At 28.8% G+C, this 20,110-nt stretch overlaps 1 protein-coding gene across 1 annotated transcript; it reads right to left on the minus strand.

The window, feature by feature from the left end:
- Nucleotides 1–1,114: 1,114 nt before the first annotated feature.
- Nucleotides 1,115–12,975, minus strand: Phum_PHUM253810 (dystrophin, putative; the record flags this gene model as incomplete). Its single annotated transcript, XM_002426403.1, has 14 exons — nucleotides 1,115–1,217; nucleotides 1,608–2,002; nucleotides 4,010–4,103; nucleotides 4,220–5,145; nucleotides 5,229–5,549; nucleotides 5,730–6,941; nucleotides 7,524–7,570; nucleotides 7,750–7,942; nucleotides 8,043–8,324; nucleotides 8,429–9,046; nucleotides 9,131–11,232; nucleotides 11,325–11,993; nucleotides 12,066–12,522; nucleotides 12,832–12,975. The coding sequence occupies 14 exons, from the start codon at nucleotides 12,973–12,975 to the stop codon at nucleotides 1,115–1,117; spliced, it is 7,563 nt and encodes a 2,520-aa protein (XP_002426448.1).
- Between the last annotated feature and the right edge of the window lie 7,135 nt (nucleotides 12,976–20,110).

Here is a 20,110-nt window from a genome sequence, read left to right on the forward strand (position 1 = left end):
GAAAAAAAGAATAACAAACTTTGTAACGACAGACAAACGACGCAACCGTTTGCGTTTGTTGTAAAAACAAACTCCGACGCGATTCGGTCGCGACTAAGGAAAACTCACATTAAAAAAAAAAAAAAAAAAAAAAAAAAGGTTTTTCACGACTCGGAAAATGTCCGAGACTAATTACGATATCGCCGATACTCTACAATAAAGAAAAAAAAAAGCAGAAGACGACATTTTTAACCGGATATAAAAGAAATCGATTTTGCAATCGATTAGATTTTTGTATTCATCACAAAAAAAAAAAAAAAAATTCAACAATTATTAACGTTGACGAATCAATTTTTTTTTTTTTCATATTTTGGCAACAGATTTTAACCAAATAATAATAATAATAATAAGTAAGCCTTCGCTTTAAGTCAAACATTTTTATATTATTTAACGGGAAAAATAACTTCGAATGAACGAGTTTTCTAAACATGAAATTTTCTTTCCCGTTGTAAGGCAGCAGAAAAAAAAAGAAATAATAAAATACAACAACAACAGCAGCAGCAACAACAACAACAACAAGAACGACTAAAAAAGGAAAAAAAATGCAAAGCCATCAATTTTTTTAACATGGCGAAATAAAGGAAATGAAACAAGATTATTTATAAAACAAAAAAAAAAAGTAAAAATAAAGTAAAATAAAAATTAAATGAGCATGAAAACGATTTAAAAATTTACAAAAGAGGGAAAAAATAATGAGAAAAAGAGACAGAGAAAGAGAGTGAGAGAGAGGGGGGGGGAAGCGAAGGTACAGAACCCCCCCAAAAAAAAAAAAAAGGAAAAAAAGGAAAAAAAAAAAGATTTATCGTTAAAGACTTGAACAAAAACGGAAATCACACTTCGCACTATTTCCTTTTTATAAAATGACATTTTCTCCTTCTCATCATTTCATTTTCCTTCTTTCTTTCATTTCAACAGTAATAATTCGCCATTTTCAATTACGCATTCAATTTACTATTTCACAAACAAAAAAAAAAAAAAAAATCCTATTTTCATCGTTTAAATTTACTCGAACGTAGGAGGGAGAGGGAGACGAGTGAGAGAGGGTAGTGGGGGGTAAATAAACATAAAACAAAACTCACCCGAATTGAACTTTGTCGAATAATGATGAGGAAGTTCCGGTGTTTGTGTTTCGGAATTGAAGTTTTTTATATATTGCCAATCCTCTCGCAGCTTCTTTACTTTACCCTAAAAAAAAAAAAAAAATGAAAAAATAATTGTTTTCATTTTATCGAACGCGCGCCTAAAAAAAAAAATAATAATAATTTTTCGAATGTCAGGTTTTCTTTTTTTTTTTCCTTCTTTCATTTCTTCTTTCATTTCTTCTTTCATTTCTCTTTATTTTATTTACTTTTGATTCTTTCGACAACAGAATCATCAACATCATCGGCAGCCATAACTGGGAATTCAGCCAACCCTATTCCTTATTATTATTATTATTACTATCTTTTCCTTTTTTTTTTCTCTCTTCAATGTATTTCAATTTTATTTGAAAAAATGATGGCATATGAACGGAAAACCGATGCTTTTTTACGTTTCTTCCAAACGTGTTTCCCCCCACAAAAATAAACTTTGATAGTTTAAATAGTAACGAATTGAGAATAAATACCTGAAGTTGCGGGGAGACAGTTTGTTCGACGACATTACATTCCTTTTCCAAATTCGTGAAATTTCCTAAAACTTCTTTGATTTCGGATTCTCTATCTATGACTTCGGCAATTATTGAGTCCGTCGATGATTGATTCGGAGCAGACAATTTGTTTTTCGCACTCGACAACCATTCGGCTACAACTTCCAATCGAGCCGTGTATTTTTCCAAAGACGTTAATTTTCCTTCGACGTTTTCCCTTTGTTCCAAAGCGGTTCCCAGTGCCGTATCTACCGCCACTCTATTGATTGCTTCGTCTGGACCAATTTTTGATTGATCCATCGATCTAAGCGCTTGACGCAATTCTTCTTCTCTACTCTGTAAATATGATAATTTTTTTTTTCTTTTTTTTTTTTTCAATTTACGATTTTTCCGGGATTTAATTTGTCAAAATTTTAGGAAAAAAAGAAAAAATTAAATTTATTTTAGAAAATATCTCAGTTAATCCCTTTAAAGAATTGAAATTAATTTTTTCAAAGTTGGAATTTTTTTTTTTTTTTTTTTTTTCTCAAAATCGGTTCGTAACGGAATGGGGGAGAGAAAAAGAGAGAGAGAGAGAGACAAAAAGAAAACGGAAATAACTGGAGGAGACGTTAAAAAAAAAAAAAAAAAAACTATTATTAATTTTGTTTAAAAAATGTAAACAACAATGGAAAAAGGTCAATAACCCCGTTAAAACCGAGTCTCCGGCAAAAAAAAAAAAAAAAAAAACAAATCAACCCACGTTATTACTTTTTTTTTTTAATAAAACAAATTTTACTGGAATTCTTATGTAGCAAACAACAAATTATTTGCACTTTTCGTCGAAATTGCGGGGAGGGAGAGGGGGGTGAGGGGGTGGCGAAAGAAAAAAATTACAAAAATTAATTAACAATTAAATAAAATTCTTTTTTCATTTCATTTTTATTTTTTATTTTTTTTTATCAAAATATTATTCCTTCCTTCTTTATCGATTTTTTTTTTTTTTTATACCTTACTTCCGGGAAAACTTTTTTAAAAAGGGAAAAAATTTTCCTTTTTTTTCCTTTTTAAAAAATCCATTTATAAAAAGTAATAAAAATTTACCGAAACAAAACTTTTTACCAAAAGAAAAAAAAAAAATTAATAAAAATTCCAAATAATTTTTTTTTTTTTATTTACCCGATGAAAAAAATTGAAAAAATTATTATTATTATTATTATTACTTTTCAACCTTTCATCTTTTCTTTTTAAAAAAAAAAACAATAAATAAGTAAAAATTTGTTTTCCAGAATAAACGTAAATATATAAATATTACCTTTCGAGAATATTCCTGTGGAAAATGTTTCAATTTCCAATTATACCTCCAACATCCTAACATTTTTTAACGAAAAAAAAAAAAACCCCGATACAAAATTTCTTTTCTTATTAGCATAAATGAAATGGCACGGAGTTAACGATTGTATTGTATTGATGATAATAATAATAACAACAACAACAACAACTCCCCGCATTTTCCGTCAAAACAAAAAAAACTGAAACATTTCAAAGGCAGCAACGTTCGTAACGTCTGCACACGCACGCACACCTTATTGCATCTAATAATAAACTGTCGTGTTTGGCATTCGTCCCACACTTCATTAACACCAATCCAAAAGCTTTAAATGTTTTCTTTTCTTTCTCTCTCTCTCCCCCTTGTTTCCCTCCCCTTCCCCCTTCCCAACCGCCTCCCCCAAACTTCCTTTCTTTTTTTTTTCGAAAAATTGTAATTATTTAATAAAAATTCCAAGAGACGACCATCACCACCATTCTTTAGGAAAATAATGATGATGATGAATTCTATCTCGCTCGCCATGCATTCAATTTTCGGTCTCGACAGTAAAATTGCGACAGGGTTTGTAAAAAAACAACAAACAATAATTATGATAATCCTTCCTACGCTCTTTCAAAACAACCCAATAAAAAATGAAAAAAAAAAAAAAATTTTTTTAAAACAACTTACGCGTTCGCGAATTATTAATAATAATAATAATAAAAAGCAGTAAAAAAAAAGAAAAAAAAAGCTAAATTTCCATTAGAAAGACTTTTTTGATTGAATGAATCTATTGTGATCGCACTTAGTGAACGGGACGCGGTGTCTCAGTGATGACAAAATTACAAAAAAAAAAAAAAAAAAAACCAAAGGGTGTTGAAAAAAAAAAAAAAAAGCGTTTATAAATCTTTGTTCTGTTTTTTTTTTTTTTTTTGGGGAGTTTAAAATGAAGATGGGTGATCGCAAAGACTGGTGAGTAAGTAAAAATAAAAATAAAAAAAAAATCGATTTGAAACAAACAAACAAACAAATGAATAAAAACGTGTAATTATTACCTTTAGGAGATTAATCCGAGTTATTAAAGAGCTTTTATCCGATGGATTCACGGGCGTGATTAATTTCGTATCATTGTCTTCCGCTTGGCAAACTCTGCTTGAGCAAAACAAACAAACAAACAAACAATTTTTTTTTTTTTTTTTAAATTGCACACACACACACACACACTCAAAAAAAATTGTTTGAATATTTCATTCAATTTTTGTTACCTTTCTTTTATCGTTTGAAGATTCGAAAGTAATTTTTTCCATCTTCCACGAAGGTTCGTCACGCTCTCTTCCAGGTCCGTCATTTCGTTTTTACCGGAGCTCATGAGAATTTCTTCGCACCGGTTGGACACGCTGTTTATCATTCTGTGTTTCACGGTTGCTTGTTTTTCCAAATCCACGTGTCGTCTCGACGGAGATTTTAATGTTTCTTCCGCGTTCGAAATCCAATCGTTTAATTTTCCGCAATCGGATTTCAAACTTTTCCACGTGTCGTTACACCTCACCCATTTGCTGTGACGATCCGTGTAGGCTCGGTTCAATTGCGACCATTCTTCTCGTAGTTTATCGATGACTCGACGTAGTTGAGCCGATGTTTCCGAACAAGAGCTCTTCAAGTAATTTTCCCGCGATTTTTCTATTTGATCGACTCCGACTTTTAATTCGCCGATGGCTTCGCTGATTCCTTGCAATGCGGATTCTTGCTGAAGGAAATTTTGAAAGTCGGCACCGGATAGAGGAGGCGAATGCAAACGCCTGAACAAAGTCGACACTCCCTCTCTTATTCTGTTGACTTTTCTCACGAGTTCGAGACCGGGTTCATTGGCTAATTTGTTCTTCGGCAAAGAGTCTTTGGATAACGACTGCAATTGTTCTCTCATGGATTCTAATTTTCCGGCTAATATTTGAACGAGTTTACTGTTATGCGCAATTTGTTGAACTTGCATTTCCGAATTCATTTCTTGTATTTTGTAAAGTTGCTCCCATTTGAGTTTCAATTCTTCTCGTAGATTTTTCAGGCAAGATTGATCGTTGTTGGCAGATTGCAATCGCGGTTCCGCTTTGTTAATCCATTTTTCCAAATTTTCGCAGAGCTCTTGATACTCATCAGCAATTTGTTCGGCTTTTTGAGCTTGAATTTTTCTCACCTTGAATTTAAAACATACAAAATTCAACATGGAAACCTTTAAAAATTTAATTATTTAACGCGCGTGCATCAAATAATATTAACCTCAGTTTCCGCCATGACCTGACTCCATTTGGCTCGAAGTTTGTCCTGAGTCAGCGATAGTTTTTCCGCTTGAACAAGATCTTTAAAATGAACATCCAGTACGAAACCGTCACCTTTACTAATAAGGGATGCAGCGTCTGGAGCAATACCACTTAACTCTCTTTCTAATATTTCCAATCTTTTTTTCGGATTCGGCTCGCCCCCCACGCCTCGTACTGTTTGAAGCATGTTATCCATACGAGACAGCATTTCTCTTGCTGATTCTTCAAAATTTGATACGGTATTTACTTTCAACGGCTCGTTTCTTTCCATTGGTATAAACTGTAAAAAATAAATAACGGCATTTTATCAAAAAAAACTTTCAAAACAAGATGAAAACAAAAAAATTACTCTTACCATAAATAAAACCTCTTTCTTTCTTTCTATCTTTTATTTTTTATATTAAACCTGAATACGTAATCGGTCAAATCGATACCTTTACTCATACTAATATTAACTAACCTGCTCGGAAAAAAACGATTCAACATCATCATCATCATCGTCATCACTAACAGTACTTTCGGTATTGGGATTATCGAGAACATTATCATCTTCGGAAAACACGAGTTCTTCGTCATTGTCTTTATCACTTCCGTAAAAACTATCGTAGTCCGTATCGGAACTATCGAATTTCGTTTTAGGTTTTGTTTTTTCCTTATCTTTAATTTTACCAGGAGAAGATGGAACGTCGGATTTTAAGGTATCATCTTTTCCTCGACTTTCATCCTTGTCCGTTTCTTTATTTTCCGAAACATCTTTTTTCAAAACCGGGTCCGCACCTTTTCTTTTCAATTTATTTTTTTCATAATTGAAGGGTTTCGGATATTTTTCCAATGCGGGCTCTTGTTTTAAATGTTCTTCGACGATTTTCGGATCTTCGCTTTTGGTAAAATCCTCATCGTTGGACACTTGAACCAATGTCGTCAAATTTGTTTCGTCTGAACTTCCCTTAAATTCCTTTTCTTTCTCGTTCTTATCCGATCCGGAATTTCCCAAATTTTTATCGACGCTTTTGAGAATTTTCGACGGGTGTCTCACATTTTTTTCGCCATCCGAATTTAATCTTTTAGGTTTGATAATCGTTTCTTCGTCTTTCCTCGAATGTAATTTTTTCGAAATATTTTCCTCCGACGATTCGCTTTCGATATTATCTTTCTGCTTTAACAATCTTCTAACGAAAGCGGGTGAATTGCTTTCCGGTTCGGTATCGGTGTCGTCGATTATTTGCACCATTTCCACGTCGTCGGGACCGGGCACGACGAGAGATTCGACAGCCGTAACCACCGACCTCATTATCTCACCCGCTTTAACCTCCACGACTTTGCACGGATTTTCTTGATCTTGATGCTCGGAATTTATTTTTTTCACTTGCAATTTATTTTCCGACAATTGAGAAAACAAACTGCTCTCTTCGACCAATCTGAATGTATTAGCATCATCGTCTTTTTCATCCTTTTCTAAATTATTCGACATTTCGTAATCCGAATCCAATATTTTGGCTTCGTTTTTACCATCGCTTATTTTAATTTTTTTACTTTTACATTCGTCATTTCCATCTCTTAAATGTCGGCAAAAAACAACGTTGATCTTATCCTTTTTCTCATTTCTCTCGACCACGTTATCATAAGTTTCCATTGAATTAGATAAATTTTCTTTATTCATAGATTTTAATTTCTGTAAACAACAACCGAGCGGTTTTCTTAGAAATACCAATTTTTTAGAGGGAAACTTTTTGATCGTGAGTTGAAATTGAGGTTGTTAGTCCCAAAATCCAAAACGCAAAACGCATTTTAATAAGCGAACAATAAGTTTTGTGCGTTACACAATATCCTCATCCGTTGTGAAAGAGTGCAAGTAAGAAATAATTATTAGGATCAAGTGCACAAGTTGACCAATCACCAGAATATTCGTGGTCGAATTATAAGCATTGTCATAATAATAATAATTATTTTTTTTTTTTATCATTATCAATAATAAACACGCATATTAACATGAATCTCGAGACACACACGGTTAGTTTTGTTTTGTTTTTTCAATTTTTAAATGTTTTTAATAATAAATTGTTTTATTATTATTATTTCTTCAAAGCAAGCACACAACAAAAAAAAAAAAAACTTCACAAAATCATTCGTTAAAATAAAATAAAAATTTAAACAAATTGCAAAACAAGCGTACAAAGAATTTACAGCGAGCGCACAACATTCGCACAACAAAATAAATAAATAAATAAATAAATAAATTTCTTAAGACACTTACTAATCTGACAAATCTGACACCACAAGAAAGCATGAAAATTGAAAAAGCTTTTTTTTTATATCAAGTTTAATATTATAGAATACTCGATTCGCGTGATTTTTTTTTCCTTCTAGAAAAATTTTTTTCGTTTTTTTTTTTTTTTTTTTTTTATTTACACGGAAAACTAATTTAAATTTTTTTTTTTAAATTGTACAATACTTAACTTTTTTTTTTTACATTGTCGGACGTTGTAATTTTAATAATTTTAATACTTGACTTACTTGTTTGGAATGAAGAGTGTGACGAAGTCTGTGTTCGGCTCTTTCGCAGCGATTAATACAATTCGAAACTATTTCGTTGATTTCTTTCGGCGAAACGGATTCGCACAAAGTAATCAATTCCTCCACTCGATTTTCCATTCCTTCTCTCACAGTTCTCCACTTGGGTACATCTTCATCCAAAAATTTCTATTTAAAAAAAAAATAATAAAACGTTAAATTTTTACAACGTAGTTTTTTTTTTTTTTTTTTTATATTGTACCTTTAGCATAACGACGTCGTCGGAATTATCATCAACTTTGTCGGTAAGTTCTCTGCTCCACGAAGTGAGATCCTCAAGGTCTTGTACTACGCATTTAGAAAGCTCTAATGCTGTTTCCAAGCTTCCTTTTGCACTCGTTATCTCAGATCCCAACCTGTTGTAAAGTTCTTTCAAAGCATCGATTCTCGGTGTCAATTCCGGTTGTTCTTCCGCTTGCTTTCTACCCTCTTTAATAACCGTTTCGACTTCCGGTTTTATGTCGCTCAAAATTTGATAAAATTTCTATTTAAAAAAAAAAAAATAATAATAATAATAATAATAGCAGTTTTTCAGTCAACCGAACGTGAATTGATATTTTTTTTTTTTAAACAATAATTCATACTAACACGGCAATAATTAAGTTGTCCTTCAATGTTTTCTGGCAAGTGACTGGTTAATTCGAGGAGGCAAGCTGAATCTTCAACTCGTCGCAAATCTTTCATAGCTCTTGAAATTCTTTCTTCGATTTTACTTCCGGATCGAAATTGATCGAATTTAACTTTCACCTCGGCAAATTGATTTTGAAGCATTTTTATTTGGTGACCTAATCTGGCAGCCGCTTCTAATCTCCCTGCACGCCTGTAATTTTGTTCTTGTGCCGTCATATCCTTGAGCACGGCTTCCTGTTGAGCAAACTCTTCCATGAGTTTTTGACTGTCTTCCGGAAGGTCTTGAGCCGTAATGTCTCTTTTTAATCTAGTGGTCAGCGAAATGTCCACTTGAGCCAACCACCTTTGCAAAGCTTGAAGCCGACCTTCCGATTTTGTTGCTTCCTGAGCGGATCCTTCGAGAACTTGAGCTCGTTCGCCTGCTTGCTGACTCAAAAGATTCCATCTTGCCGTGATGTCGTGAACGTGACGTCTCACTTCGACGGATAAAGCTCCTGCGGCAATCAAACCTTTTCCCAATTCTTGAATTCTAGATAATCGTTGATCGGGATGATTTCGAAGATAATTTTCTAAATCCTAGTAAAAAAAAAAAAAAAAAAAAAATGCTTAATTCGATTTCTTACCAAAAAAAAAAAAAAAAAAATTTTTTTTGAAAATTACATCCAATTCCTCGGAAATGTCTTCAGCGTCTGCAGCACTTTCCGGTGATTTTCTAAGACGTTTTTCCAACTTATCCAACCAATCGCTTTCTTGCGCAACCAAAGCTTTGAATTCTCCGTATTGCTGTGAGGCTTTATCGAGTTGTTTCGACCTTTCCAACACTTTTTCTAAAACTTTCTCTTTCCGAGTTTTTAATTCGTTTAATTTTTCATTCGTCGCTTCGAATTCTTTGTCGGACAATTGAATTCCCACCGATTCCAACGCATTGAAACTATCATTCTTTGACTCTATGCTTTCTTTTAAACGTCCGTGCCACGTTCTGGCTTGAGATAACTGAGAAGTGTCCGATATATTATCCATTTTTTTACTTTCCTCTTCTACGAGATTTAACCAACGCAAACACTCGTTAACGTCGGCAAAATATTTTTTGACATTTTCCAAATCTTGATAATGTTCCCGAAACAAATCAATTTTATTTGATATTTTGTTGACTTCGACGGTTAAAAAATCTTTCAACTCAACGTCTGAAACTTTGATTATCTGGCCCAGCGAATCATGCAAAATCACGATTAAATTTTCTAATTGATCGACTAACGATTTGAATTCTTGACAATACGCGTCTAAATTTGTTTCGTCGAATGATTGATTTTTCAAATGTTCCAACGTTTTTATCTGATTTTCGACCGTCGACAAGTTTTCGTTATGTTTTTTTAACAATTCGAAATTCATCATCAAATTATTCTTTTTCGTTTCCATTAAATCATTCAATTCGCTCCATCGCGATTGAACGTGCATTAATTGTGGAAAACTTTCCATCTGCGTCAATTTTTCTAATTTTTCATTGTGGTCGGAAAACGTTTTTTGTAATTCGTTGAATTTTTTCATGTTCGTTTCGACGTCTAACGACAGTTGAACGCTACGCAAGTAATCATCATCCACCGTTTCCATTAAATCCTCTAACGTTTTTACGTACTCGTTAATTTTTTCGTTATAAAATATTCCAAATTTAACAATGACGTTATCGAAATTTTCGTAAATATTCATCGAATCCAGACCGCTCTCATCTAATTTCGTATTTAAATTTTTCACTTCGTTCTTTTTCTCAGCCAATGACTCCATTCTCTCCGTCATTTGATCAAATATATCGACAGTTTTTTTCCTGTTGGCTTTTTCCATCCATTTCGAACAATCGTCCATTGTTTTCTTAACGTTTTTTAATTCCGTCAAAAGGCGATCGTTATTTTTTTCAATCATTTTCTCCTTGGCTTCCTCGCATTCTTTAAGTCTTTCTTCCAATGCATTCCACCTGGATGTCAAAGTCGATAAATTTTTCTGCTCCTGTTGTTTTTTCTCCTTGTTATTTCGAACTTCCTGTAAAACTTTTTGACCCAAACTCAAAGCCGTGTTAAAATCTTTTCTTCGATTTTCTAAATCTTCTTCTCCTTCTGCGCATAACTTCAAATGTTCATCTAATGAATGACTTCCGTTTTGAACGTTTGCGTCTGACTGATCCAAAAGCGTTTCCCAGCAGTCGAGCCAAGAATTTAATTTTTCGAAAATGCTATCGAAATCGCTCACGTTCGAACTTATCTTACGTTTTTTCGTTTCTATTTGTTCCGCTTTGTCTTCAATGTATTTTTCTTCAATTTCCGGACCGAGGAAACTTATTTCAAAACCGGAATACCTTATCCTCTGAGCCTGAACTTCTAAAATTGATTTCAACGCGTCGAGACGATCTTGAGCCGTTTCTAAATCAATTAAAAGTCCGGCTGCTTCGCCGTCTAATTCGCAATCATCTAATTTTTCAGCTTCGATCATTAATTCAACAATTTTCTCATTGTTTTTTTCAATTTCTTTATACATGTTCTTTAACTGTTCCGTTCTTTTAATTATTTTTGGTATTTCCGAAACCGGCTCCGCTTCCATTTTTTTCAAAGTGGCTTCGGTTTCACTTAGCCAAGTACCTAAATAGTGGTAATCGTCACCCAAACGCCTTTGATTCGCCGAAAGATTTTTCAATTGAATCACTTTATCGTTGATCCACTGGCAAATATGAATCCAACGATCTCCAACTTTTACATTGTCTTCCGTGTCTCGATTGCCTGCAATCAAGAAAAAAAAAAAAATTGTTTTTCATGTTTTCTTCGAAATAATATTACGCAATTAAAAAAAAAAATATGTAAAAAATTATTACTGCTTTCAAAATTTGCATCTTCCACTAATACTAATTTTTTTAAAGACTCAGCAATGCGTTCGTGGTCTTGAATTTCTTTTTGCAGGGCCAAAGCCTGATTCAGTCTTTCCGTTAATGTTCCCGAATGAGTCGTCAATCTCGTTATACGTATTTCAACGTCGTTTAACCACTCTTTAAAATTTTCCAATTCGCTATTTTGATTTTTCATCAAGTGCTCAATGACTTTAGATTGTTTTTCCATGGCGGCCAATCTTAATTGTTCCCACCTCGAATCTAATAAACTGATTTGAAGTCGTACTTCGTTCTCTTCTTCCACGGATAAATCCCCGAGGGAAATAATATTAGAGCCCTGAAGCAAAACATCTCCGATTTCCATGCGATGCCTTCTGATCTCTTCCAAAAATTCATTGTAATCGTTGAAATAATTTCTCGCCGTCGTCAAATTATTGCACTCTTCGAAAGGAAAACTTAATTTTTCTTCTGCTTCTAACAACCACGTAAGAACTTCTTCTAAATCGCTTTGATACTTTCCAAGGGCGACTGACACCGGCCTAGGACCAGGACTAGATTTTGTCGTGTTTACTTTTTTCACTTCGTTCGACAAAGAGTGAAACAAACAAGCGATGTACATGAGAATAGATTTCTTGTCCGGGGATTCCGTATTTATATCTAAGAGACAAAAAAATAAAAGTAAAAAATTTTAAAAAAAAAAACCTTTTCAGTGTAGGTGTAGAAACATACCTTCGGGATCTAAAAATTTTTCAATATCCAAATGATGAGCTGCAAAATCGAACGCGTGTTCGAGACGTTCGACAGGACTTAAAAGTTTCACTTCATCGAAATCAATCAAATTCGGTTTCCAGCAATGTAAAAGAGCGTTGAAAGCGAGTCCGTCGGACCAAGATGTCGTGAAATTTTCTATCTTGACGTCAGAATAATTTTTCGTGTTTTGCTGACACCAAGCGAGTAAAGTCTTTTCTAGATTACTTTGGTGAAGATCGGACATGCTTCCCTTGAGTCTATCCACTTGAAATTTCATTATAATGCTCCATATTAATCCGAGTGTGAGTTTTTGATTTCCATCGACGATGCATTCGCTGGACATTCCAACTAATTTCACATTGTTTTCTTCTAGTATTTGCAATGCTTTATCAACGTTTGATAAACTGTGGACTCTTGTCGACCCTTTTTCTCGTTTCTAAAAATAAATAAATAAATTTTTTCGTAAATAAAATACCCCCCCCAAAAAAAAAAGAATATTTAAATATTCAAAACAAATTTTTCATTTAAATTAATTCTTGTACTTGAAAAAGTCCTTAAAGATTATTAAATCTTCAAGTCGATAATAATAGTAATAATAAAATTTTACATTTTAATTTATTTAAAAAAAAAAAAATCGGTTTGAGATGTAAAATAAAAAATAGGTAAAACATTTTTTTTTTTTAATATTTAAGCTCATTATTTTTAAATCCCAACACATTTTTTTTAAAAAAAAAATTGACCTTACATATTGTTTATCAGTTAAAACTTCAACGAGTGATAATAATTTAGATCCATCTTGTAAATCTGTAAAGAGATCCACGATCGGAGCGCAATCCGTTTTAGATAAATGCATGTTTATCCATTTTGTAAATGTTTTCTTCTGAACCATCTCCCTCTTATCATCTTTAAAAAAAAAATATTGATATCACACAGACATACAGACAGCCTTTTTCTTTTTTAATAAGGAACGAGACACTAAATAAATTTATTACGACACGAAAAAAATTTTTAAACGTTTAATAATAATAATAATAAAACGATTTATTTCCAGAAAAATAGAAAATCGAATCATTTAATTATTATTAAAAATAATAAATCGTTTCGTTTATTTACCATAACGATATACCTATTCATATAACCGATTTAAATTATTTAAAAAAAAAAAACGGGAGTTAAAGGAAGTCATTTGTTTTTTCTCATTTGTTACGCCCTATTTAAAAAATAAATAGTAATGATAATAATAATAATAAATAAACCCACGTTCCAAGTCGAATATATACATATATACATTTTTTTTTTTTTATTTAAACGGATTTTCTATAAGTAAGACTAAGGTAGTAGTCGAATTGTAACTGTAATAAAAAATTAAACGAAACAAAAGACTTTTTTTTTTTTTAATAATTTTTATGAATCATGTTAATTAATTCTAATTAATATGAACCACACAAATTATAAGCGTTGAAATTTTTAATGTCATCTCTTTCCGTCAGATCAATTAAAATATGAAAAATTCGATTTTTTTTAAGTAAATGTGACAAGAATTTTTTCTTTTTTTCGTTTTTCAAACCAAATTATTATTATTATTATTATTATTATTATTATTATTCGTTTCCGACTACGAAAAAAATCCTTTTAAATTATTTTTTGATTATAATGTAACAAAAACAACAGGCAAAACTAAACGGATAATAATGATAATCTAAGGCCATTTTTTTTAAATTTCAAAATTAATGACGACGACAATTTTTTATATCAAATGAAAATTCAAAAAAAAAATGGCCTTTATAACGTAATCATCTTAATAATATTTTAAACCTTTAATTTTTCCTGTTGTTTGTCTTATTAACAACAACAACAACAACAACAAACAAACAAAAAAATATGTTTTTCACCGCATTAATATTAAAAGGAAAAAAATTAAATGCCTTAAATTAAGATCGTTTATGCTCTTATTAATATTATTATTATTATTTATAAATATTGTCTCTTCTGCTAGCTCGTAATATCCCGTGACTCCTTACCAATAATAATAATAATAATAGTAATAAAAATTTATAATTGATGGGGGTCAACCGTTCGTTTGACACAACGTAACAATCTTATACGCGATATCCCTATATTATAACCACAACTATTCCCTATCGATAATGATAATGATAATGATAATAATAATAATAATAATAATAATTAAATGTAAATATTTATATATAAAATTTTTAAAAAAATTTCATTTATTTATTTATTTACTTATTTTTTTTTTTTTTTCATTAAATTTTTACAGTAATTTTTTTTTTGTTTATGACGTCATATTCACCTTATTGCCACGCCGTTTTTTTTTTTTTTAAATTAATTAAATTCTGTAAAACGTTTATTTACAAAAAAACTTAAGCAATGATGACACACGCATCCGCATACATAATAATAATAATAATGATAATAATAATAAAATTTGAATTAATTTTCTAAGGGTCAGACGCATAATTTATATACAAGGATAAAAAGTAAGAAAAATGTAATTTCGAGTAGGGAAAAAAATTTTTTTTTTTTTATGTTAAAGTTATTTTGTTGTTGATAATAAAAAAACTTTAAAATTTAAATACCCTACACGCACGCACACACACACAAACACACACGTAAGAAAAATTTAAAGAAAAGAAAAGAAAGAAAAAAAAAAAGAAACGTTATAAAAGAGATTTAGTTACATTATGACCGTCGACATTTTTTTTCTTTTTTTATTGTCACGAATGTCTATCTAATAAGGGCTAATAAAAATGTTTAAAAAAAAAAAAAGACAAGGTTTAAACCCAACCATTGTCCTCCATTAAACAAAAAAAAAAAAAGAAAAAGAAACAAATCTGCAACAACCTTGTTTGAGGAGGAAAAAAAAAAAAAAATTTTTTTAAATTCAAATTTTAAACTTTCACGTTTATTTTCAATTGACAAAATATTCATCAAATTTTCAAAATTCTTGTCAATTAAATTAATAGAGAAATATGATAAAAATAGGTATTGGGGGGAGGGGAAATTGAAAGAAATTCGCAAAACGGTGGCAAGTAAAAAAAAAAAAAAAATTACCGTAAATTACTCAAGGCAAAATAATAATGCCTCCACTACATTTTTTGTTTAAATCATTTGTTACAAGTAACACAATTGTGTTTATTATTTAAAAACATAAATAACAAAAAATGTTCAGAAGCTTTTTTTTTTTTTTTTTATCTTAATTACGAAACAAAATTTAACAAGTAACATGGAGTAAAGTTTTTTTTTTTTATATGAAATATTTTCTTTGTATTCTTTAAAAAAAAAAGAAACAAATTAAGAATGTTATATTTAATAAAAGATAATGGCGATGATGGGTTACAAATTAAACAACATAAATTGTGTGTCTGACCTTCGTTTCTCATGAAAACATGAATTTCAGAAGGGAAAAATTAAAAAAAAAAAACACTCTCTTTAAAATTAATTAATTAAAATTGTGTGAAATTTTAAAAAAAAAAAAATTATTTTGAACTAGTCTTTTGTTAATGAATCCTTAATTTTATTAAAAAGTTAAAAAATTTAATTTAATGAATATGATGAAAATTTAAATTACATATGAAAGATTTTTAAGAAAAAAAAAAAAATAAAATACTTAACGACACTGAATAAAAATCCTTATAAGTTTTTTATGAGTGAAATGATACAAAACTTGTATCAATGATGTATTTAAACTTGTTGGAAAAAAAAAACAGAAAAAATGATTTGAAATAATAATAACATCAGACAACAGTAAAATTATTTTAAAACTATGCGAAAACATGAAAAATTTTAAAAATCATTACATACGAATATTTTTCTCGATTTTTTCTCATTGTTTTACATAACGAGCAAAACAAAAAAAATTGAATATATTTTTTTATGTTAAATTAATTTAAAAGGTTTATTGAGAGAGACAGAATTCAGTGAAGAAGATAAAAGAGAGAAAAAAAAGTAGTAGAACCTAAAGATAATTATGTACATAATATATAAAAATAAATGTTAAAATCATTATTTCATTTGTCGCATGCACAAAAAACATTTAAAAATAATTTAAAACAAATAAAATTGTAAGTTATCATTAATTTGGGATCTTATCAGAAAAAATGATCGATAAAATTTAATGGGTGGTTCGACTGAATAAATGATTTTACATTATCAGATATTTTTTTTAATGGCGAAATAATTTTTACAATTAGCCATTTTCATATGGTATAAAATTTTCTATTGTTAATTATGTACATTTTTTTAAATGTATATTTCTTTTATTTTTATTTATAAAATAATTTCTTTATTCGTTAAATATTGATTTTAAATAAAAAAAATAATAAAGTATTCATAATTTTATAATCAATTATGGATTTGTAAATTACAAAGGACATGATGGGAAAACAATAATTTCTCAGTAAGTAAATAATAATTTCTTCAACAGGTGGGTGAAACTACATTTTCCGTTATTTACAACAAGTTGTCTTAATGGAACGAATGAGAATTTTTTATTTTTAAAAGTTAATAATTTAAAAAAATAAGTTTTGTGTAAATTACAAATATAGAAAAAAAAACGTTGATGTCAAGGCGAGTTAAATAATGAATGAAAATGAATTTTTTAAATACCTGAAAATACAGATTCCATTTTTGTTAATTGATTAGCCGGATTTATATATTTTTTGATGAATTATTTAAATTTTTTCTCTGTCGAATGCATAAGATCTTTAAAAATAATTTCACGGAATCGAATTAAGATCTCATAATTAAATCACTTTCCATCGATAATCCATCGAATGTAAAATTTGAAAAATAAAGTTTATGACACTCCATTATATTAATAATAGCGTTTGAAAAAAAAAAATATAATTAAACATTTTTATAATGAAACGATAATATTTTTCAAATATGAGTAAACATTATTGTTATAATAATTTTTAATAACTTAAAAATAATTAATTCATTATTAATAACAGAAAAATTTTATAAACAAAAGAACGAAGTTGAGATTTTTTTAAAACGTAGACAAGCGATATATCCAAACTACACGCTACAAATAACAGTAGATAAACTACGATGCCTCCTGTATAATTTAATTTTAATTGAATAAAAAAAATTTTAATTTTTTAAAATAAAAATTCAATAATTTCACTTATGTATTTTAATTTAATAATAATAGTTTAAAAATGAAAAGAAAATATATTTCAAAATGCAAAAATAATTAATTTAATCGTTTAAAAAAGAATTTGTTTGAGTTTTTAAATCGCGGAGGCATTGATAAATATTTCGTTTCCACTACACTAGACAAACCAATTCTCCCAAACGTTTATTATAAATGCATCATATATCCTCGTTATTAACATTTTTAAAATCAACATGGCGGAAATAGTTTTGGCGGGCAATGACCACCAAACAACTTAAAAACCATCAATTAAGTTTTATTTATTTAAAAAAGCGATTGAAAAAAATTATTCTCATTAACAAAATAATAAAAATTTTAAAATAAATAATATAAAACTTACCTTTCCTTCCATCGCTAAAAAAAAAAAAAAAAAAATAAAACCGTTTTTCAAATTTAAAAATCAATTAAATAATTTTAATAAATAATTAATATTTTATAATCGAAGAACAGGGTAAATAAATAATAAAAATAAATTATAATTAATAATAAATAGAGTAAATCACGTTAATTTATTATTTAATACTTTATAAATAATAATAATAATATTTTCAATGTTTTAATAATTAATATACATATATGTATGTATTTTTAAAAACTCTGTGCTTTTCCCTTTTTATTTATTTATTTATTTATTTATTTTTTTATTTAATAATAATAATGTATTATCAAAGTATCATAAAATTATTTTAATATATGACTGATAATAACAATAATAATAATAATCTCTAATTTTACAAGAGATTTTCTATCATGTGTAAAAAAAAAAAAAAAAAAAAAAAATTATTTTCAGCCATTGAATGATGTGATAAAAAATAACAAAATAATAACATAACATTAAATAATCTATTATTTTTCAAATACACACGCACGCACACGCATACATAAATTTATGTATGCGTGTGCGTGTGTGTGTATATTCATAAGCAAACAATACAATTGATAATTATTATTTTATGCAATGTTTTTTATCAATCAATCAATCACTGAAATATGAACTTTATTAATTATTTATTTATATATATATATAATGTGATAAATATAAATAGAAATTTAATTAAATCTTTCAGACGACAACAATAACAATTAACAAATTATTATTATTTATTTATTTAAATTTAAAAACACTTTTTTTCTACTTTTTTTTTAATTTATAAAGAAAAAATAAAACAAAAAAAAAAAAAAATTAAAATAATTTAAAGTTTTATTTATTTATTTTAAAAATTATTTCAATTAAACGTAGCATGCGATTATTATTATTATTATTTATTTATTTATAATTTTTCTCACGTATTTTCAACTAACTATATAATTATACATTAAATTATTTATTTATTTATTGAGTATTTATTGTTCTGTCATTTTCATAGACAAAAAAAAAACATTTTTTTTTTTTTTTAGTATGTCTGACATTTTTTTTTTTAAATTTAAATTTATTATTATTATTATCATTATTATCATTATTTAATTTATTAACATTATTATGATTAACGCTATATTCAGAGAGAGAGAGAGAGAGAGAGAGAAAGAGAGAGAGAAAAACAAAAAAAATTAATTTTTATTTGACCTTTTATCGACTATCATATTATTATCATTTATGATAACATAAAATTTTTATTTCCATTTGAACCTGACGCAAAATTTAAATTTTCCGAATCGGCAGCAATGACAGTAGTATTAGTAAAGGTAATAATAATGATAATAATAATAATAATAATAATAATAATAATAAACAACATTAAAACGATAAGTACAAAAATTTACCGATAATAATAATCATGTGCGGTATCTTTTTTTTAACGAAAGGATTCATTCCAACAGAATAACGAAAAAAAAAAAAATCAATAAATTAATTATTTTATTAATTAATAAAATTAATTAGCGTTTAAATGCCACGTTTTTAATCAATAATAATAATAATAATTATATTAATAATAATAGTAATAACAGTAGTATTAATTTTATTACATATCAGGCTCATTCATTTTATGTATGTTTAAATGTATATTACCGCGTTAAACCATCAGATCGACATTTAACAATAATAATAATAATAATAATAATAATAATTAAGGGATACGCTAAGGACGACTACTTAGGGATGGAAGAATAAAAAATTTGTCATTTTTCAACAAAAAAAAAAAAAAAAAAAAAAAAAAAAAGGAAAAAATTATTAGAACACAAAATTTTAATTTCTTGGAATGTTAATCGCGACGGGACTCACGAACCTTATTATTCAAACTCTTTATATTATTATCATTATTATTATTATTATTAATATTTTTATAAACTTTTTATACCGCCGCGGATCCGTCTGGACGCATTTTTTCGACTGTAAAAAAAAAAAAAAAAAAAAGGGGGGGGGGGGGGAAAGAATCATAATAACAAGAAAGAAAATAAAATTTTAGGCCGAAAAAATTTTTCGTTTGCAAAAAAATAAAAAAATAAAAAAATCATCGACGTTTTTTTCTTCCTCTTCTTCCTCCTCTTCTTTTTCATCCTTTCTTATTTGAGGTCTTCGATATCATCATCATCTTCGTCTTCTATTGCGGTCGCAGGTTCCGGTCCCGATTTATCAGCTACGACTTCATAGTCTTTGAGTTCAGCTTCGAGTTCTCTTTCCCACTCCTCTTCTACGGAAAGGAAAACGGTAGGTAGGGATAAATTCTTTTTTTTTTTTTTTCTTATAAGACAAACGATTCGTTTTATCAACGAATAAACAAAATTTGAATGCACGATCCCACCCCTTCCCCCCTCCCATCACCAATAAAATACAAAAAAAAAAAAAAACAGGAACAAGCCTAATCAAAAGCGCAAAATTTTCATTGATTATTATTATTATTAT

The sequence above is a fragment of the Pediculus humanus genome, genomic scaffold, assembly GCF_000006295.1.
Source record: "Pediculus humanus corporis 1103172107627 genomic scaffold, whole genome shotgun sequence".
Lineage (NCBI taxonomy): Eukaryota > Metazoa > Arthropoda > Insecta > Psocodea > Pediculidae > Pediculus > Pediculus humanus.